This window comes from Entelurus aequoreus, linkage group LG13 (genome assembly GCF_033978785.1).
Source record: "Entelurus aequoreus isolate RoL-2023_Sb linkage group LG13, RoL_Eaeq_v1.1, whole genome shotgun sequence".
NCBI classification, from domain to species: domain Eukaryota; kingdom Metazoa; phylum Chordata; class Actinopteri; order Syngnathiformes; family Syngnathidae; genus Entelurus; species Entelurus aequoreus.
Window position 1 is genome coordinate 24,592,066 of NC_084743.1, and position 23,659 is coordinate 24,615,724.

At 38.4% G+C, this 23,659-nt stretch overlaps 1 protein-coding gene across 2 annotated transcripts in view; it reads right to left on the reverse strand.

Annotated features, from left to right (window-relative positions):
* The window catches only part of dnah7 (dynein, axonemal, heavy chain 7), a 213,917-nt gene that overhangs the window by 99,518 nt on the left and 90,740 nt on the right, over positions 1-23,659 (reverse strand). For both annotated transcript variants that reach the window (XM_062067607.1, XM_062067606.1), the window contains exons 40-45: positions 20,455-20,674; positions 19,746-20,372; positions 8,710-8,955; positions 4,475-4,704; positions 1,732-2,062; positions 1,312-1,658 (exon numbers count right to left, since the gene is read on the reverse strand). In XM_062067607.1, the coding sequence (XP_061923591.1) occupies positions 1,312-1,658; positions 1,732-2,062; positions 4,475-4,704; positions 8,710-8,955; positions 19,746-20,372; positions 20,455-20,674 (2,001 nt within the window). The remainder of the gene's footprint in view (positions 1-1,311; positions 1,659-1,731; positions 2,063-4,474; positions 4,705-8,709; positions 8,956-19,745; positions 20,373-20,454; positions 20,675-23,659) is intronic.

Here is a 23,659-nt window from a genome sequence, read left to right on the forward strand (position 1 = left end):
TCACAACAAAATTGTTGTACGCTACATCCCGTCTAACATCTGCGCTAACAAATTAAGACTCCCAGACGAATAGCTTACATACAGTATACAGGTATTATTTTGCATTTAAAGAAACAATACCTTAAGGCAGTGCTTCTTGATTATTTTCTGTTTTCTTACGTCCACATGAGGAAGAAGAAACCCACCCTACCCATCGCAACGATAAATAGTACAATTTGTCTGTAAACTTTTTAAAAGTACACCTACCTTATGAATCGAAATCGAATCGATTTGGGAAATTGGCAATGATACCCAGCCCTAGTTATTGGTTTAAAATGTTTGTTCTATTGGCGTAGTGGTACCTGTTCATGGTAATATGTACTTTTCAACGATATGCCACGACCTAATTAATTGCAATTAGGGCTGCAACTAACAACTAATTTGATAATCGATTAATCTGTTGATTATTACTTCGATTAATCGATTAATAATCGGAAAAAAGAGACAAACTACATTTCTATCCTTTCCAGTATTATATTGGAAAAAAAAACAGCATACTGGCACCATACTTATTTTGATTATTGTTTCTCAGCTGTTTGTAAATGTTGCAGTTTATACAATTTTCTGTGTTTTTTTTTTTAATTATTATTTTTTCTTTTAAATACATTTTGATTTCTATTTACTGTTTTAATTAGTTTTACCCTTTAAAATCATTTTTAATCATATTTATTTTTATATTGTTTTTATATTGTTTTTATATCTATTTATTTTTTGTTTTTATTCAGTCATTGGTGGAGCTAAGGATAATATTTGAATATTGTTTTTAATACTGTTTTTAATATTGTTGTGCAGCACTTTGGAAACATTTGTGTTGTTTAAATGTGCTATATAAATAAAGTGGATTGGATTGGATGAATAAAGGTTTATAAAAACTTTTTTTTTAAAAAATAAATAAAAAATAAAAAATACAAATAATTTAAAAAAAATCCTCAGCGCATGCGCATAGCTTAGATCCAACAAATCGATGACTAAATTCATCGCCAACTATTTTTATAATCGATTTTAATCGATTTAATCGATTAGTTGTTGCAGCGCTAATTACAATTGCAATTTGATACAAAGTGCTTTTTTTTTCTCTGCCCATATGCCTCAACATTAAGTGGAATTCGGCTAAGTACATTTTGCATGCAAACCGATGACTGTTGGATAAAATTGTCATTTTCAATACGTCAGACACGATTGTTAATTAGTCCAAGTTACACCAGTACATTACAGTAAGCAAGCTGAGTCAACAGATGGCAAACTCTTGACATGCAGACGCACACGACTTACTTCTCGTACTTGTCCATGGCACACACCCACTTGCACAGACCTTCAGCTGCAGTGGAGGCTGTACGAATCTTCTCTGGTATAAAGTCTGGGTTGCTAATGTACCGTTCTCGGATGACGGCCATAATATTTGCAGGGATGTTATCCTTGTCGAATTCTTTGAGGCCCTGCAGAAACTTAAGGTCTCCCAAAAGCTTTTTGGCAGGACCCCAATAGTCTTCCACTTTTTTACCAGTACCAGATGGGTCAGGAATACGTTCTGGTTTTACATGTTTTAGAATGCAGATTGCCTCCATGACCATCTTGACACCCTGGGGTGGGCTTTTCATGGACTTCACCATTGTGATATCCTTGAACATGAAAAGACGTACACAAGATCAGACATTTGGGTTGGTTGCGATATTTAACAACGACTATTATTACATTTTGGGTGAGCGTGTCCAGTGCAGAAAGTGCAGCCTCCAAGATAGGCATGGTTTCCGCAAGGTCGGCGTCGCATTCATTTTTGATAGCCTGGGCTGCCATGGCTTGTACGTTGGTCACAGCTTCGTCCTGTCTCACTATTTTTTCCGTCTCTGCTGCTTCTGCGGATTCACGCTCGACAGTAATCACCATTTCATCCACCTTCTTGCAGGTCTCGATCAGCTGTGGTTGCAGAGCCTCCAGCTCAATTTGCATGGTGGCCACCTGGGATGATGCCGACTCAAGTTTCTCAAGACCCACCACGTAACGGCTTTTCTGTGTCATTACTTCACTGGAAAGAGAGAGATAGATATCTATATCAAATATGATAACAATGCATTGTATGTGTATCCAGCATAAAACTTATTGGTGTTAAATAGCATTTGGAAGCATACTTAAATCTACAAATGGATATAAGCACAATCACAACAAAGTTATGTGTTGGTAAATTATAGTTTCACCATGCATTCAATCATTTGACAAAAATATTATTAAACTTGGAACAATTATAAGAAAATCCATTTTGTTTCAGTCTCATAGAATGGAACCTCGATCTACGAACCCCTCTATTTGAAAACTTTTCAGATAAACTTTTAGATCGAGCCAAATAGGCCTTTTTATGTACGAACACTTCATTCCGTCATTCATTTTGTGTCGTGCATGCAAGCAAAAAACAGCGCACAGCTAGATTGTGGAGGCGGCGCTGTCACGCCAATTTTATTCCCATTACAAAAACCTTCCTATCCCCCATTTACTTCCGGGGTCATTTCCTCTTACGTCATTGACAGCGATCGATAGCACTTCGGCTTTGACTGACCGTCGCTGTTTTTTTGTTTTTTTTATAATATAGCGTTAACAAAACGTCTGTATTAATCGGACAAGTATTAATCGGACAAATTAACTTGAGGATATTCCTGACTGCACATTTGACTCGTGGACATATGCGGAAATGAATATCAGTGTACAGTAAGTTAATTCATTATCAATCAACATTATCAAACTTTATTAAAACTACATTTATTCGTTAAATTCAGTTTTTTTTAGTTCTCTGTGTAAGTGAACTAAATTAAAATGACATTTATGTGCACATATGTACCTCAGTGAAGTCAGATGACATTTAACATTATTATATATTAATTAATATTAGTGAAATGGTTTCAACAATAATGTTGATTTAAAGTACAGACATTTAACAGTATTATATATTAATTAATATTTATTGCAAGTTACCACGAAGACAGAAGTTCCCAGCAGCGGCCCTAACACTCCGCTTGAAATGTTTCGAAGCCTGCTGGTGTTTGACATAAGTCCCTTGGGAAAGATAAAGACAAATATCATTCAGTGACACCACCATTTTCAGGAGATTTGGATTCTATCTCAGTGACACCACCATTTTCAGGAGATTTGGATTCTATCGATCGCTGTCAATGACGTAAGAGGAAATGAAGTAAGAGGAAATGACCCCGGAAGTAAATGGGGGATAGGAAGGTTTTTGAAATGGGAAGAAAATTGGCGTGACAGCGCCCTCCACACCACGAGCTGCCCAGCACACAATAACAGTCACTTCTCGGTGCGACAGCGTGTGTGCATTTGCTGTGTTTTTTTGCCGTTTGACAAGTTGGTCCATTTTGCTGACTCAATATGAGTCCCAAAAATTCAACAGACCAGCGTGAAAAGAAGGAGCGAATCGCCGTGGAGTTTAAAAAAAAAAAAAAAAAAAAAAGACTATTTGCGAGAAAATACATTGATGGCGCTCACAATTATGGAAGAATTGACGAATCAGGCTTCGTACCACACCAAGTTTTAATTGTGATGAGACCAAAGATGCCGGAGCAGACTTATTTCAGAGTGGAGGAAAAGACACTACCTATTGTCTGTCTGCTGCTTTCTCTTCAGCTCCTTTGCCAGCGTTGATGTGGGTGGATTTAATTTTTTTAAATGTTTATTATCGTAGCAATAAGGCTGTTAAAGGTAAGGATTTTTGTAATTTCTGATCGTTTGTGAGGGCACCTATATGACTTCTGTGTGTGTGCAGGCCCAAAACATTCACCAAAATAGTGCTACTCAGTGGCTTAGTGGTTAGAGTGTCCGCCCTGAAATCGGTAGGTTGTGAGTTCAAACCCCGGCCGAGTCATACCAAAGACTATAAAAATGGGACCCATTACCTCCCTGCTTGGCACTCATCATCAAGGGTTGGAATTGGGGTTAAATCACCAAAAATGATCCCCGGGCGCGGCACCGCTGCTGCCACTGCTCCCCTCACCTCCCAGGGGGTGAACAAGGGGATGGGTCAAATGCAGAAGACACATTTCACCATACCTAGTGTGTGTGTGACAATCATTGGTAATTGAACTTTAACTTTAAAATAGGGACTTTTGTCAAGGCTGGAGCGTTTTATTCGGGTTTACATTCTTTCTTATGGAGAAGTTTGCATCACTATACAAACTTTTCGATTTACGATACCCGTTCAAGAACCAATCAAGTTCGTAAATCGAGATTGCGCTGTACTTCCAAATAAAACTGTGGCTTGCATCCATCCATTTTCTACCGCTTGTCCCTTATGCAAAACAAAAATAAAATCATAATGTGGAGGAACACAAATTGTATATTTGAAGGATTCAATATTTTTTTCAAAATGTAGTTGGCTCTGATGCCAATTAAGACTAAATCCGTAATATGTGATGCTCGTGTATTGCAATCTTACGCTCGTTTGGCGTTCAGCAAAGCTTTGAAGGTGGAGATAAGTTCCAAGTATGAGGTTGGGGTAACATAGTTGTGGCGTTGCAACTCGTTCATAAAGCGAGCCGACAGGTTGATAGTTGAGGTGTGGAAGGTCTTGCACATGTTGATGCAGCCTGCTCGGTGCTCGTCTGTCATCTCCACGTCCTCCAAAAAGCGAAAGGCCACTGCCTGTAAAGCATCCTCAGGCCAGGACTGACAAGAAAACAACAGTCAGTTAGTAATTTTTTTCATGAACACAGTGATGTATGGCATTGGGGTGTGGTTATGAGAGAACACCTTTCACTGGGAAACTTCAAAATCAAATTCCGTTGGCACATATTGTTTCAGCTAATTCCTGCCTTCCTGCTTGGCTGAATTACCATCATTGGAAATGATCGTTATTTATCACTGAAGAGGCAGCACTGATTGAATGTAACGCAGGGGTGACAAACTAATTTTTATTGAGGGCCACGTTGCAATTATGTCTTCCCCTCAGAAAACCACATGTAACAGTGAATATAAATTAATATAAACGTATAATAGCCCTGTCACACAATTTGCAAAGGCAACTGTTTTTGAATAACTTATTTAAAATCGTGAGTAAAGATGACAGGCAGATATTTTTAAGTGTTTATCAGAGTGTAAAACATATGCAATTGCATGCGCAACATTTGTCTGTCAAAACTGAAAGAACAAATACATTTAAGCTAGAAAGTAATATACAGGATGTGGCAGCCGGGCGACATTAAAAAGATGTGGCTGGCTGGCCACATAAATGACATGGCGGACCACGTTAAATGACACATAATATACATGCATAGAATAACGTGGCGAGCGACATTAGAATTGTGTTGCGTGCCACATTAAAATTATGGAACGGGCCATATTGAAAATTAAGTGGCACGTCACTTTAAATTATGTAGCGGTCCAGATTGAGTCTGACACGTGTTGAAATGTCACTGAAGTGTGTGTATATGTTATTTATTACACACAAGTGGAAGGTTCACCACCCCTGAGCCAGTACACGTCTGTCACAGGAATCAGAGGACACATGCTTGATAGACCATCAGTACATTTAAAGTTAATGTTGTATAACTACTTTAAAATGATAGTAAATGGCAATCTTTTGAAAGTATCCTGCACTATATGCAATCTATTTTAGTTACGTTGGACTTGAAATATGTGAGCAGCAATAACTACACAATTATACATTTTAAAAAAATGTCTAGGGTGGTACAATAATTATTGGGCCATCGTCACGCCGATAAATCTGATAAAATAAAAAAAATAGCCTTTTAACCAATTAAAATTAGAGATGTCCGATATTCCGATATTGTCCAACTCTTAATTACCGATTCCGATATCAACCGATACCTATATATACAGTCGTGGAATTAACACATTATTATGCCTAATTTTGTTGTGATGCCCCGCTGGATGCATTAAACAATGTAACAAGGTTTTCCAAAATAAATCAACTCAAGTTATGGAAAAAAATGCCAACATGGCACTGCCATATTTATTATTGAAGTCACAAAGTGCATAATTTTTTTTAACATGCCTCAAAACAGCAGCTTGGAATTTGGGACATGCTCTCCCTGAGAGAGCATGAGGAGGTTGAGGTGGGCGGGGTTGGGGAGGGCGGGTTGAGGTGGTGGGGGAAGGGTGGGTTCTTGCGGGGGGTGTATATTGTAGCGTCCCGGAAGAGTTAGTGCTGCAAGGGGTTCTGGGTATTTGTTCTGTTGTGTTACGGTGCAGATGTTCTCCCGAAATGTGTTTGTCATTCTTGTTTGGTGTGGGTTCACAGTGTGGCGCATATTTGTAACAGTGTTAAAGTTGTTTATACGGCTACCCTCAGTGTGACCTGTATGGCTGTTGACCAAGTATGCATGCATTCACTTGTGTGTGTGAAAAGCCGTAGATATTATGTGATTGGGCCGGCACGCAAAGGCAGTGCCTTCAAGGTTTATTGGCGCTCTGTAGTTCTCCCTACGTCCGTGTACACAGCGGCGTTTTAAAAAAGTCATAAATTGTACTTTTTGAAACCGATACCGATATATTTAAAACAGATACCGATCATTTCCGAAATTAAATTTTAAAGCATTTATTGGCCGATAATATCGGCAGTCCGATATTATCAGACATCCCTAATTAAAATAATTTTTAAAAATGCTCCAATGAAGCAAGATTGCCCATACTGTGTTGTAGGTGGGTTAGGGTGACCAAATCAAGCGCTCCTTTTCTCCTACAAGCCTTGTTGTAGCAGTTTCCCTTGTGGATCAATAAAGTTTTAAGTCTAAGTCTAAACTCCCCCTTAGCTCATTGTAAACAAACATGGCGTCGATCGTGTGGGGCCTTCTTCACTATTTCAGACGAAGACGTTTTGCGTGTTACTTGCACTAAATGTTCTGCAAACATTCAAGGTTCAACACATCACACCTTATCAGCCACCTTAAATGCCATCATTGCTATGACTGTGTTTTGAAAGCCCAGGAAGACGCCTGCGCTTCTATAGTGAAAGAAGCCACATCAATATGGAATGCACTCCCAACAGGTGTAAAAGAAAGGGCATCTCTATCCTCCTTCAAAACCGCACTAAAAGAACACCTCCAGGCAACTTCAACACTAAACTAACACCCTCCCTTCCTCATCATACCTCTTCGGATTGTAAATAATCAAATGTAGACACTTTTTCTTATACTTTCTGATCTCTCTCTCTGTGTCCACTACTTGCTGTACATATCCTACCAAGTCAGTCCTACATTGTTCCAATGTCCATTTCTCTGATGATGCAATTGTTGATGACTGAAGTGTTGATACCAACCAAACCTAAACCCACCCACCCCCCCTCCACATTCCACACCCCGGATTGTAAATAATGTAAATAATTCAATGTATATACTCTGATGATTATCCTGTGTGATGATTGTATTATGAAAATAGTATACCGTAATTTCCGGACTATAAGCCGCACCTGACTATAAGCCGCACCAGCTAAATTTAGGGGGAAATACAGATTGCTCCATATATAAGCCGCACCCGACTATAAGCCACAGGGTTTTGATGTGTAATTAGCGTAGTATATAGGGGTTCCTGCTACCACGGAGGGGATTGTCGGGACAGAGATGACTGTTTGGGAACGCAAAGCGTCCCATTTATTAACTATAAATCTTTCAATCATTCTATCAAACTTTCACATCTTTGACATGGCGAACAGCATTCGTGCAGAGTACAAATAATACAACGCTGCAAAGTAATACAAAGTGCTCGCCTGTACGTTATCAAAATAACCAGCCTACCGCTATATGAAAAGTCAGTCTTTAATCATTGTGTCATCGTCTTCCTCCTGCGTACTAAAACCACCGAAATCCTCTTCGTCGGTGTCGGAGAAGAACAGGCCGTATATAAGCCGCACCCTTGTATAAGCCGCAGGGACCAGAACGAGGGGAAAAAGTAGCGGCTTGTAGTCCGGAAATTACGGTATATCTGTATCATGAATCAATTTAAGTGGACCCCGACTTAAACAAGTTGAAAAATGTATTCGGGTGTAACCATTTTGTGGTCAATTGTACGGAATGTGTACTTCACTGTGCAATCTACTAATAAAAGTTTCAATCAATCAATCAATCAAGAAGCTCCCCAGTCAAATTGTTTGAGTCTTTCTTACCTATAGGTAGAAAGGTGTCACAAACTACAGTCAAATCTACATTTGCAAGATAATTCATACACAGAAGTTATCTGTTATTGAACTCAAGAAACAGGAAGTTATCAGTATCTGCATTTCTAGAATTATTGATTTCCTCATTCTCAACCGTGGAGAAAAATGTAAAGGTTCGCATCGTCTTGCACATTGTATTAGGGCTGCAACAACTAATCGATTAAGTCGATTAAAATCGATTATAAAAATAGTTGGCGATTAATTTAGTCATCGATTCGTTGGATCTATGCTTTGAGCATGTGCAGAGGCTATTTATTTATTTATTTATTTTTATTTTTTAATAAACCTTTATTTATAAACTGCAACATTTACAAACAGCTGAGAAACAATCAAAACAAGTACGGTGCCAGTATGCTGTTGTTTTTTCAATAAAATACTGGAAAGGATAGAAATGTAGTCCGTCTCATTTATCCGATTATTAATCGATTAATCGAAGTAATAATCGACAATCAAATTAGTTGTTAGTTGCAGCCCTACATTGTATACTTGTCAGTACACACCTGGAACCAGTTGATGGTACAACAGTTGATGAGAGCAGGGAACCGCCTCAAGCGGTTCCTAAAAGCATCGCCGATGGGACTCATGGCCAACACTACGTGCATCTGTGAACGACAGCGCTCAACAAACATGTTGAAGAGAGCCAAGTTGCTGCCATCTGTCTGCTTATCACGCTCACGTTGACGGTCCAACACTCGCATCTTTTCAATGACTTCTTGTTTCTCGTCAACTGCAAAGAGGTTAGGCACCTAAAAAAACGAACAAAACAGAAGTAATTGATTTGTGTAATGGTGTAAAAACATGTTTTTATCACACATGAGTACAGTAAGGATATCTGCAGTAACAATGTTGCTCAATTTAAGGGGAACTGCATGTTTGTTGGAATTTCACAATCACGATGCGAGACAAGAACACACGTCTTTTTTGTGTATTGTAAATCGCAAAAATATCAAGCAAAATGTGGCTAACAATGTAGCCAATGGTAGTCATCTTTTCCGCCTGTAAAGCCCTCTAAAAACATCCAAAGAAATGCCAATGTGGAGGTTTCTCTCCCGTGGGTCCTCCAGACCACTAAGCATCAACATGAGAGTCCAGTCTCAGGATTACAACACTCTTTTATTTTGCAATAAAGTGTCTCTCGCTTTCCAGCAATTGTTCTGCGTCTCTCTCAGGCTCTCGCTCCACCTCCTCTCTCCTCCTGGCTGCTGCCTTTTAACAGAGCGACAGGTGATTAGATAACCAGGCCCAGGTGAGCCATCTACGCACCCGTCGCTGATCTCGAAGCCGGTCCTGGCACACCCCGCTTCGCTGCAGGTCCACAGGCCACACCCCCCTCCACAGCCAACAATACTCTATTTACATGCCGTGACCTAAATAATAACCAAGTATTAGCGATATTGTTATTGAAGAGTTAACGCAGAGGAACTGCTTTAAGCAGCGCAGTAATCACAAAGCGCTAACTGGCTTATGCAGCTATATTGACATGCTGAGCTGCTGCTGCTGCTCTGAGTTGGTAAAAGTCTGTGCTAGTTTAGAAATTATGCCTCGCACCTGGACAGTAGAAGGTTGTGGACATAAACCGAGAATTTGATTAACTAATTTAAACCCCAACGACATCGCTATGAAGACGCGACAATATGCTTGTTTGCGCCCAGAGTGAGGATTAAGATAAATTGGTTAGCGTGTCCGCCCTGAGATCGGTAGGTTGTGAGGTCAAACCCCGGCCGAGTCATACCAAAGACTTTAAAAATGGGACCCATTACCTCCCTGCTTGGCACTCAGCATCAAGGGTTGGAATTGCGGGTTAAATCATCAAAAATTATTCCCGGGGTCGGCCACCGATGTTGCCCACTGCTCCCCTCACCTCCCAGGGGGTGATCAAGGGTGATGGGTCAAATGCAGAGAATAATTTCGCCACACCTAGTGTGTGTGTAACAATCATTGGTACTTTAACTTTAACTTAATTAATTATCTAAATGAGGAACACAAGTCTTGTGCTGAAAGATATACACATCCCATCAGTCGGCATCCCACTGAGAGCAGACATTTAAGTTATCTTCTTCCCACTCCCTTTCAGGGAAAACTGGACAATCATGCATTACATACTAATTAATATTAATTTATATTATGTGTTGTCAACGTTGTACTTTTTTTTATTACTATTTTTTTATGTCATTGCCTGAAATAAATAAATAAATGAAAAAATGAAAATGAGAGCAGACATTGTACAGTAATTGATTGTTTTATTATGTTTGTAGTTTGTACTTCTTGTTTAGCACTAACAATACTGCTACATGATAGTGTTTCACTAATAATAATAATAATAATAATAATAATAATACCTGGGATTTATATAGCGCTTTTCTAAGTACCCAAAGTCGCTTTACATGTTAAAAACCCATCATTCATTCACACCTGGTGGTGGTAAGCTACTTTCGTAGCCACAGCTGCCCTGGGGTAGACTGACGGAAGCGTGGCTGCCAATTTGCGCCTACGGCCCCTCCGACCACCACCTATCATTCATTCAACATTCATTCACCGGTGTGAGCGGCACCGGGGGAAAGGGTGAAGTGTCCTGCCCAAGGACACAACGGCATGGTAAGAGGTAGGGAGCGAACCTGCAACCCTCAGGTTTCTGACACGGGCGCTCTACCCAGAGTTGGTTCTGCTTATTACTCAGCTTCTAAAATGTGTAGCTCATCATCCATATAAAAATATCAATTCTGGATCGTCATTTGTCTCAAGTAGTCGTCTGCCATGTTTAGTAATAGTTGTTATTGTTGAAGAAAATAGCAAACGTTGTGATGCGTCTGTGAAATTAATGCGGCGGAAAAATAAACGCTTCGGCAATGCTTAAAATGACAAAAATATGTAAATATTATATGTTATTATGAATGTGCCTGTTACTACGTCACACATAATTTACAGCATGTAAATAAAACATTGATAGAGGTTTTTGGATGTTTTTTAGAGGACTTTGTAGAACTAGCTGCATTGTTAGTCACTAAATGCTAGCATTTATTTTTTTATTTAGAATGCATAAAAAAGAGAAATACATATATGTGCTCTTGTCTCACATAGGGAATGTGGATAATAAGCATAATTTAAAACAACTGCAGTTCCCCTTTAAGGCCAGACTTCCGTCATTGCTGAATTATTAACAAAAAGGGATTTTGATGCACAATATATGTGTGTTTGGTACTTCATGTGTTCATTAGTTGGTACGATACTTCCTGGTTCATGGCAAATGATGATTTGTAACTCTGGGAGCGAGGGGTATATACACTACCGTTCAAAAGTTTGGGGTCACCCAAACAACTTTGTGGAATAGCCTTCATTTCTAAGAACAAGAATAGACTGTCGAGTTTCAGATGAAAGTTCTCTTTTTCTGGCCATTTTGAGCGTTTAATTGACCCCACAAACGTGATGCTCCAGAAACTCAATCTGCTCAAAGGAAGGTCAGTTTTGTAGCTTCTGCAACGAGCTAAACTGTTTTCAGATGTGTGAACATGATTGCACAAGGGTTTTCTAATCATCAATTAGCCTTCTGAGCCAATGAGCAAACACATTGTACCATTAGAACTAGGGCTGGGAATCTTTGGGTGTCCCACGATTCGATTCAAAATCGATTCTAGGGGTCACGATTCGATTCAAAATCGATTTTTTTTTCAATTCAAAACGATTCTCGATTCAAAAACGATTTTTTTTTTTTTTTTGAAAACAATACACAACAATACCATAATAATGCAATACAATTTACTTTTGGAGTTCTGAACTTGTAATTTCTTGCAGTGTTTATTAAGTGGTAATATGTCACATTTGTCCCAATTAACTTTATACCCTGATAAACAGCCATATTCAGTGATCAATCAATCAATCAATGTTTATTTATACAGCCCTAAATCACAAGTGTCTCAGAGGGCTGTGATGACATTATTGATATAAAGAAGACAGGAGTTAACATGTGACAGGTAAAAAAATTATGTCGTCACAATACATCGATAGCTTATTATACTGAGAGCCAATATTTATACCATGAATATTATTTTCACTTCTTATTTTTGCAGCTAAGGGTTCAATAACCAAATTAAATAATAATCCAGATGCAGGACATCCCTGTTTTACTCCTCTTTTAACAAAAAAGGTTCTGAAATATGATTATTGGTTTTGACTGATGCCATGGGCCTTGTATAAAGCAGGGGTCACCAACGCGGTGCCCGCGGGCACCAGGTCGCCCGTAAAGACCAGATGAGTCGCCCGCGGGCCTGTTCTAAAAAAATTAAAAATAAAAATAAAAAAAATAAAAAATATTTTTTTTTTTTTTTTTTTTTTTTAATTAAATCTACATAGAAAAAACACAAGATACACTTTCAATCAGTGCATCAACCCAAACAACCTCCCCCATGCACACTCATCCACACCCACTCACACAAAAGGGGTTATTTCTGTCTGCTACCAATATTCTGGTTCCCACAACATAGACAACACATCTGCAAGGGACACAGTCCCTGAAGCACACATGATTGTATAGGCTGCTGGTCCACTAACATTTTCATTAATTACTATTTTTTATGTAATTATTTTTATATTGTTTTACTTTCTTTTTTATCCAAGAAAATGTTTTTTATTTATTTATCTTATTTTATTTTTAAAAAAAGGGCCTTATCTTCAACAGACCAGGTTGTCAATGAAATTAGATTTGTTTAAAGGGTTTTTTAAACCAGGCCCAGTCCAGATAATGTCCAAGTCGGACTCAGCAACACACACCTTCATTCATGTACACAGAAAAAAATTAGGGAACACAACAGATTGCATATAATTTATAAACAAAATTACATTTTCAAAATAAGCATTTATGTACAGTCCAGATTATGTCCAGGTCACTCAAATTAGGGAACACAACAACAGATATCATATAATCTATAAACATAATTATACTTTCAAAATAAGCCTTTGAGGACTTCTCATCTTTTTTTAAATGTTTTTTGGCATCATTATCGTTTTCAACCATGTAACTTTCTAAAGTTAGAAAATACTGAATAAATGTTTTAAAGAAAGTAATACTATGGCATCATTATCGTTTTCAACCATGTAACTTTCTAAAGTTAGAAAATACTGAATAAATGTTTTAAAGAAAGTAATACTAAGTGAATATCTGTTTTTGGCCTTAAAAATAAACCTTTTACCGAGTACTATAATTAAATTGACTAAATCATGATTGTCAATGAACTCTCCTAAAATAACAGAAACCACATTAAGCTTCATAAACAAACCAATCCTTAAACACATTTTTTCAACTTCCACCCAAAACAAAGACACAATATGACAATACCAAAACAAATGCAGGGTGGATTCAGGCTCCTGACAACAAAATCGGCAATCATCTGACTCTGTCATATTCCATAATTTTAACATTTTCCCTGTGGTTAAGAAGTTATAAATAATTTTAATTTGAAAATAACGATTTTGCACATCGATAGTGGTTTTATAGATTAGTTTGAATATGGCATCCCATGGCAACGGGCAGTCAAAAAAGTCCTCCCATTTTCCATTTGTGTTGTATGAGGCAGCCTTCAAAGATTTCTTTGTTAAATAAAAATTATATATTTTTCTATTTATTTTAGTTCCTTTTTGCCAACTAGAATTTCTTATTAGAGGTTTACAAACTAATAATTTAGTAGTTCCATAATTAATTATTTGTTTCCATCTTTTCCCAATTACTCCAGTTAGTTGATAAAATGAAAAGCTTGAGCAAGCATAAATTCTAAATTCATCATACTTCATAATTTTACCATTCTCATTGATAATATCATTGACAAAAATGATTCCTCTTTCAAACATATTTTTCCAAAAGAAAGGCTTTCCATCTATTACAATATTAGAGTTCATCCATATTAATTGCTGCAAAATATCATCTCTTTTTTCTGGCACATAAAATTGAAAACACCACTATGAGTGGATTGTTTCCTTTATGAACCCCGCCATGTTTCCCAGCAGACTCTCTGGGAGGGGATCACTTGTAAAAAAGGATACGATTTCTTTTGATACAGTACATGTTTTTTGTCCAACAGGACATTTGTGTACCACTCAATGTTTAAATACATCTTTGGAACAATTGATGCTTTTAAAGACAGACACATAGCTTCAAGGTTGAGAAGTTTCAGGCCCCCATATTCATACTCTTTGTACAAAACCTTTCTTTTAATCTTTTCTGGTTTGCCGTTCCAGACAAAATCGAAGACCCTCCGCTCATAAATCTTAAAAAAGTTTTGTGATGGAGCTGGTAATGACAAAAACAAATAAATAAATTGAGGAATAATTAACGAGTTGGCAATAGACATTTCACCATACAAGGTTAGGGATTTCCCTTTCCATAATTGCATAATTTTGTCCAGCTTTCTTAGTCGATTATCATAATTTACTGAGCCTAGATCTTCCAGATTTTCTGGGACAACAACACCAAGTATGTTAACTGGTCCATCTGTCCACAAAACAGGCACTTTGCATTCCATTCGAAAGGACGTTCCCTTTAGATTTCCGATCCTTAACATTTTACATTTATCATAATTAAGCTTAAGGCCAGATTGCTGTGAAAATATGTCCAAAAGATTAAGAAGGTTCCGCAAACAATGAGGAAAAATCTTATCTTTGTGAATCAGCCTTTTCTGACATGAACTTCATCAAGAACAAACACAGAACACGCCTCACTGACGCACATCTGCAACTCACTCAGAGTTGCAGTGTCAAGTTACACACCAGAGTACAACACACTAGTTAACAGCATGCAATGCCAGGCTTCCCACTAACTGACAAAGAAACAGATAACAGATTTGGTGTCCAGTTCAAAGTGTGACATGATTTAAAAATTTGAGAGTTTACTTTTGTATTTTACATGAGTTATTATTTGTACAAACATGGTGCAAAGTAATTCATGATTTGTTAAAAAATGTTAGTGGCTAGCTAGTTAAAATGGGATATTGTGATTTCACAAGACTGTCTTAGAAGTGATCATTTGAAAATGTTCAATTTAAAAAATGTGCACTTAGAGAAAATATAAAAATAAAGTGTTGCATATTGATATTTATCTGTTTCTATATATATTTATTGTGAGAAATCATTAAGATGATCAGTGTTTCCACAAATATAAATATCATTCATTATTAATAATAACAGAGTTAAAGGTAAATTGAGCAAATTGGCTATTTCTGGCAATTTATTTAAGTGTGTATCTAACTTAACTGGTAGCCCTTCGCATTAATCAGTACCCAAGAAGTAGCCCTTGGTTTCAAAAAGGTTGGTGACCCCTGGTATAAAGCATCTTAATCCATTGTATAAAATTATCTCCAAATCCAAATTTACGTAATGTGCAAAACATAAATGAGCAGTTTATGCGGTGGAATGCCTTCTACTGCTGTGGGATAAGGGAGACTTCTAGCATAGTAAATAACATTCAACAATTTCCTTGTATTGTCTGAAGATTGTCGACCTTCCATGAAGCCAGTTTGGTCAGTAGGAATTAATTTTCCTATTACATTTGATAATCGTGTGGCTAAGATTTTTGCCAAGATTCAAAAGGATTGTCTATTCATTCAATACATAGATTTCAGCAGGATCTACCCCAGTCTGCTGACATGCAAGCAGAGTAGTAGATTTTTGTAAAAAGCTTTTATAATTGTAAAGGACAATGTTTTATCAACTGTTTGCAATAATTTACATTTGTTTTAACTATTAAATGAACCAAAAATATGACTTATTTTATCTTTCTGAAAATATTGCACACAGTGTGTTGTCAAGTTTATGAGATGCGATGCAAGTGTAAGCCACTCTGACACTATTGTTCTTTTTTATTTTAATGTCTAATGATAATGTCAATGAGGGATTGCATTGTTATGGTATTGCTGTGTATTGTTTTGTTGGATTGATTAATTTAAAAAAAAAAAAAAAAAAATCGATTTTTTTAAAAACGAGATTCGATTCTGAATCGCACAACGTCAGAATCGCGATTCGAATTCGAATCGATTTTTTCCCCCACCCCTAATTAAAACACTGGAGTGATAGTTGCTGGAAATGGGCCTCTATATACCTATGTAGATATTGCACCAAAAACCAAACATTTACAGCTAGAATAGTCATTTACCACATTAGCAATGTATATAGTGTGTTTCTTTAAAGTTAAGACTAGTTTAAAGTTATCTTCATTGAAAAGTACAGTGCTTTTCCTTCAAAAATAAGGACATTTCAATGTGACCCCAAACTTTTGAACGGTAGTGTAGTTTCTTTAATACTATGTAGTCCAGGGGTCTCCAACATTTTTTCTTCGGTGAGCTACTTTTACAAAATAAAAATGTCAGCGAGCTACTCATTTTTGTAACGTTTACCTTTATAGCTTATTTCAAGCCATACAAAAGAAATAAGCTTGTTTTGCCAGAGGATTAACAACTCACATTTTGTATTAAAATATCAACACTATAAATATTGTTTATCAGCATGTTGTACTCCAGTATGCATTTATTTCCAGTACAGTTTGTTTTATACACTATTCAAGCTATTTTGTAAATATGTCGGGCTACTCTAAAACAATGCTTTATTAAGAAAGCAGAACCACACTCAAACAGAGCGGTCATTGTCTTACTGCGATTTTGTGGTAATTCTTGACTAAACGTGTCTGAATTGAACAGTTATCAAATACTGAGAGTTTAAGCAAATATTATTTAACAACTTTTTGAGTTACTTAAATCAGCTGGTTAGATACCCCTGCCATAGTGGCATCAGAGTAAAAAAAATATTTTTGTAAACACACAACTTTATCCATGTAATCCTAGCATGTATTTTACAATAATATTACCTTGTTTACCTAAAATGGACTATTCCTTGACCTATGCATGTTTTGCTGTGTTAAATGTTGGTGTGTGCTACCACTATTTACTATTTAAAGATTTTATAGGTCAAAATGAATCTTAAAACAAAAGGAAGGTGGATCTCGCATGAGAGAAAGAAGGGGGTTAATCATTTTGCAGTGCAGTCTGCTGAAAATGATAGAAAGTGCCACTCTACATAGCAACCGACACTGTTGTCAAAGTTGGAATTGCCACAAAACTGACACATTTTAATATAGTCAACACTCTACTGCCATCCGGCAGCTAAAGTGGATAGTACACCCCGCAAGTCGTCACGTTTCATGTGTCAGATAAACCGTGACGAATTCCCTTCCTACTGTATGTTCTGTACATAATGGTTTGCAACACTCACATTCCACCCTTAATCTCCACACATTCATTAAGACAGTGTTTTTCAACCTTTTTGGACACATTTTTTGCGTTGAAAAAATCCGGACACCCCCGGCAGAAATCATTAAAAAACGAAACTCAGTTGACAGTAAAAAAGTCGTTGTCGCATTGTTGGATATGACTTTAAACCATAACCAACCATGCATCAAAAAAGCTCTTGTCTCAAAGTAGGTGTACTGTCACGACCTGTCACATCACGCCGTGACTTATTTTGAGTTGTTTGCTGTTTTCCTGTGTGTAGTGTTTTACTTCTTGTCTTGCGCTCCTATTTTGGTGGCTTTTTCTCTTTTTTTGGTATTTTCCTGTAGCAGTTTCATGTCTTCCTTTAAGAGCGATAATTCCCGCATCTACTTTGTTTTAGCAATCAAGAATATTTCAGTTGTTTTTATCCTTCTTTGTGGGGACATTGTTGATTGTTATGTCATGTTTGGATGTACATTGTGGACGCCGTCTTTGCTCCACAGTAAGTCTTTGCTGTTGTCCAGCATTCTGTTTTTGTTTACTTTGCAGCCAGTTCAGTTTTAGTTTTGTTCTGCATAGCCTTCCCTAAGCTTCAATGCCTTTTCTTAGGGGCACTCACCTTTTGTTTATTTTTGGTTTAAGCATTAGACACCTTTGTACCTACACACTGCCTCCCGCTGCTTCCGACATCTACAAAGCAATTAGCTACCTGCTGCCACCTACTGATACGGAAGAGTATTACACGGTTAGTCTGCCAAGCTCTAGACAGCACCGACACTCAACAACAACACATCTATTGCAGACTATAATTACTGGTTTGCAAAAAATATTTTTTACCCAAATAGGTGACATTAGATAATCTCCCACGGCACACCAGACTGTATCTCACGGCACACTAGTGCACAGTGGTTGAAAAACACAGCATTAAAGGCCTACTGAAATGATTTTTTTTTATTTAAACGAGGATAGCAGATCTATTTTATGTGTCATACTTGACCATTTCGCGATATTGCCATATTTTTGCTGAAAGGATTTGGTATAGAACAACAACGATAAAGATCGCAACTTTTGGTATCTGACAAAAAAAAGCCTTGCCCCTACCGGAAGGAGCGTGACGTAGTCAGCTGAACATTTCCGCAAAGTTCCCTATTGTTTACAGTGATGGCGGCCAGAAGTAAGAGCGATTCGGACCGAGAAAGCGACGATTTCCCCATTAATTTGAGCGAGGAGGAAAGATTTGTGGATGAGGAACGTTAGAGTGCAGTTCAAGACATATCTTTTTTCTCTCTGACTGTAACTTCGGTACAAGCTGGCTCATTGGATTCCACACTCTCCCCTTTTTCTATTGTGGATCACGGATTTGTATTTTAAACCACCTCTGATACTGTATCCTCTTGAAAATGAGAGTCGAGAACGCGAAATGGACATTCACAGTGACTTATCTCCACGACAATACATCGGTGAAACACTTTAGCTATGAGCTAACGTGATAGCATCGTGCTTTAACTGCATATAGAAACAAAAAAAATAAACCCCTGACTGGAAGGATAGATAGAAAATCAACAATACTATTAAACCGTGGACATGTAACTACACGGTTAATGCTTTCCAGCCTGGCGAAGGTTAACAATGCTGTGCTAACGACGCCATTGAAGCTAACTTAGCAACCGGACCTCACAGAGCTATGCTAAAAACATTAGCTCTCCACCTACGCCAGCCAGCCCTCATCTGCTCATCAACACCCGTGCTCACCTGCGTCCCAGCGATCGACGGTGCGACGAAGGACTTCACCCGATCACAGATGCGGTTGGCGGCCCGGAGACGAAGGAAGTCAAGGTGAGGTCGCCGGCTAGCGCGTCTGCTCTCCAACAAAGTCCTCTGGTTGTGTTGCTGTAGTCCGATGCTAATACCCCGATCCCACCTACAACTTTCTTCTTTGCAGCCTTCATTGTTCATTAAACAAATTGCAAAAGATTCACCAACACAGATGTCCAGAATACTGTGGAATTATGAAATGAAAACAGAGCTTTTTGTATAGGATTCTACGGGGTACCAATACTTCCGTTTAACTGACTACGTCACGCGCATACGTTATCATACCGAGACGTTTCAGCCGGATATTTCCCGGGAAATTTAAAATTGCACTTTATAAGTTAACCCGGCCGTATTGGCATGTGTTGCAATGTTAAGATTTCATCATTGATATATAAACTATCAGACTGCGTGGTCGGTAGTAGTGGGTTTCAGTAGGCCTTTAAGCAAGACAATTTATAAAATCACCTGACACTTACCTCACCGGTGTTAAGCACGTTCCCAATGTCTTCCAGGAATGACTCCGTTTTGATTTGCGTGTCCGTGAAGAGGAAAACACCGTGAGCTTCGCCGGACGTGGACCTGGTCATGATCAGTTTCAGGTCATCATGCCATTCGGTCATCCCGTAGGTCTTGGAGATCTCCACTTGGAAAAGCTCTGCCTCGGCCATGTGGGCAGCCAACCGAGTTAGGGACTGACGCCCGCTTCCGCCCACACCTACCAATAAGGCGTGTCCACTTGGCTGCTTGAGGATGCGGGAAATGCGGGACACGTGCTCAATTGCAAAGCGGAAGAGCACCAGATTCATTGGTGTTTTGCTGATGGTGTTATACTCGTCCAGGTGTGACTCTACCACTTGTCGCAGCTGGTCTAGCTCTAGCACCTCCCGGTAGCTGCGGTCGTCACCCTTGGGGTCATGGAAGTCGCAGAACATCAGGCTCCGTAGGTCATCTTCGGTGACCTTGCCATCCTGGTCCTGGTCTAGAATCTTGAACACCTCATTAAAGTCTGCCTTCATGTGGTCTTTAAAGACCTCATGCAAATAGCTCACAAGCCATGCCCGGTCTGAGTCTTGGACAAGACGATCATAGTATACCCTCAAGACCTGAGGGACAACATGGCAACAAAGGTAAGAGAGAGAGAGATTTACCAAGTTTTTTTACTTATACATTTTTGTAAAACTCTACCTCGTGCACCCAGAGTCGTTTGACCACGTTCAGTTCCTCTGCGGTTTCTGGACGTGACAGGCAGATGCCCTGGATGACACGGGAGATGTCACGAAGGTTGAATAAGTAATGGGACTTTTGAGGGGTGGGTAGGAGATTTTTGGTAGCTTCCTTATACACAGACATGGTCCCAATAACAATCTGAGCCGTCAGAGTCGCAAATGGCTTTGGGAAAGAAAACCTGCAGGACAAATTGTGGAATTATTGTCTAATTTCAATGATCCAATGGTGACAGCTTACAAGGAAATGTTCAAGTTGTTAAAAACCAATGTTTGATTAGCATGAACTTTGTCTTCATGGGAAAAAAAACCTCATCAGTGAGGATTACAATACATGTTTAATTTCTCGGACTGTCTTTGGCTGAGGTATTTCAGTAATGATTGAGAGCAGAGCTTTTGAAAGGGAAGTGCAAGTTTTTTTTTTTTTTTATTTTCACAATCATTATAAAAGACAAGAACACGTCTTTTTTTTAGGATTTTATAGATGATTTTAAAAAAACGCTTGGAAGATGTGGCTAATTGGAATCAATGTTGTAGCCTTCAAAGCTCTACCAAAACAACCTTAAAACCGTCCATCAACATTTTATATACAAACTGCAAGTATATATACACTACCGTTCAAAAGTTTGGGGTCACCCAAACAATTTTGTGGAATAGCCTTCATTTCTAAGAACAAGAATAGACTGTCGGGTTTCAGATGAAAGTTCTCTTTTTCTGGCCATTTTGAGCGTTTAATTGACCCCACAAATGTGATGCTCCAGAAACTCAATCTGCTCAAAGGAAGGTCAGTTTTGTAGCTTCTGTAACGAGCTAAATTGTTTTCAGATGTGTGAACATGATTGCACAAGGGTTTTCTAATCATCAATTAGCCTTCTGAGCCAATGAGCAAACACATTGTACCATTAGAACACTGGAGTGATAGTTGCTGGAAATGGGCCTCTATACACCTATGTAGATATTGCACCAAAAACCAGACATTTGCAGCTAGAATAGTCATTTACCACATTAGCAATGTATAGAGTGTATTTCTTTAAAGTTAATACTAGTTTAAAGTTATCTTCATTGAAAAGTACAGTGCTTTTCCTTCAAAAATAAGGACATTTCAATGTGACCCCAAACTTTTGAACGGTAGTGTATAATATAGTAACAGACACGTTCATAACAATAAGTAATATGTATTATATTTAACGGATTATAGTCATTTATTGCATTACAGGAACTAATTTCCTCAGCGCATTTATTTCCGTTTCTATAGCAGCGCACTTCCGACTTTCGGCAACAAGCGCGTGTTTCTACTTCCAGATACAAACGCGAGTGTTTTCTAATCATGGTAGACTTGGTAACAGATAACAAAGACGATTATTTTTGGACAAATGAGGATTTACAACCTTATCTTTTTTAACCTGATTATACAGAGAATGAAGATCTGCTTCTAGAAGTGAGCACAAAGAAAGAGTGAAACCTTGGAGCAGACGGAAGCCGAGATAGTGAAGTCAGTGTGACTTTGACGCTGGAGCCAAGCTATTTTAATATAAATAGAGTGCTTACCAAAAATAAACCGGAAAAAAACGTCCCCGGCCAGCTGGACCAAATGCACAACTGTCCATCGAGTAAGTAATTATAGTATCGATCATGATACACGCAGCATGTTATGAGTGTTATTACAGCTACATACGCTGTCGAGCTAGCTGTGTACGAACAAAACATGAAAGGTGGGCTAATACAGATCCTTTAATATGATTGTTCATGTTATTCAGTCAGTTAGACACAATTCGGGTGCTGGAAAGGAAGCTCGCTTATCCCTCACCGGCTAATACCGTAGCATGCCGATGTTTTAGTACACTAGAAAAAGAGTTCCACAGTGTTCGCTCTTAGAATAACAATATTGATACAGCTTGGTTATTATAAAGGTTACGGAACGTAAATGAAGTATCGTGGGTGGTTTTTGAAAGCACTTTTAAAGTGATTTAGAGGCAGAATGGATTGCTCTCATTAGCTGCATTGCTCGCCACCTAGGACGAGCCCATTTTTACAAGTAAGAATGAAAAAAAAAAACACATTTTGTCTTCTTGTCTCTCATAGGTATTGTGAAGGAAATTTCTTACGAGTCCCACCAGGGCCTCCGATGGAAAGAGAAGGGAGGTTCAATGACCAACGATTCAACTGCGAGGTTGATGGTCAGATCACACTCTTTTTAAGACATTAGGACTTTTGCGACTTTTTCCACCTAATAATAAACATGGCACGATAAACATGGCACAGATTGCATAGTTTAGGTCCACGGATCTCACTGGGGGCACAGGGTGTAAGTCGTGCTCTGGTCTTCCGGCGGCACGGAGGCCCGCATTCCCCATTCAGGAGCAACCTCCCAACACAAGCGGGGTAGCTTCGGGTACTTAACTCTCCTCTCTCCAATGGAAGGAAAGGCGGAGGGGGATTGATAGTCCAATCTGTCTACTATACTTCGAATGGAATCGTCGAATAGACCACTATTCTAAAACACCCGTAGTAGATTATGTATTATTTTTGTAATAAGAAATACGAACACAACGGAAGTACGATGACACTGGAACTTAGCATGCAACTAGGAAGTAAGCCCCATAGATATGAATACCAGCTGTCCCTTGGAACGATGCGTCAACGTACCTGCCATCTTGAGCAGGGGCAAGCCGTGTCTATTTACTACATTAGTCCAACTGAGATTTTGTGCCAGTCAGATGCACATTGGTCTGATCGGTGACGAAACTCCTGCTCAAGATGGCGATCGTGTTAACGAGCCTGAAGGTGACATCTACGTATTTACATCTATGATTAAGCCCTAACAGTGCTGCCAGTACTGAAAGGGATAGACAAATACATGAGCGGGACGCCCTGAAGACAGTCGGGTGATTGTATTTATTCCACTTTTTTTAAATCATATTATAGTTACAGTAATGAGTTATATTTTCTCCGTATTGTGTTTTGTATGTTGCTGCGCGTTTGCCCATGTTGGTCACAAAATGTATGCCATATAATATGTACTATAATAAGTGTAATATACTTTATATGGCCAAAATAGCCACACAATAAAAAAAACAGTATATATGTCATATATATACATTATACACATATATACATATGTATTTACATACATACATTTATATGTATATATATACATATATATGTAT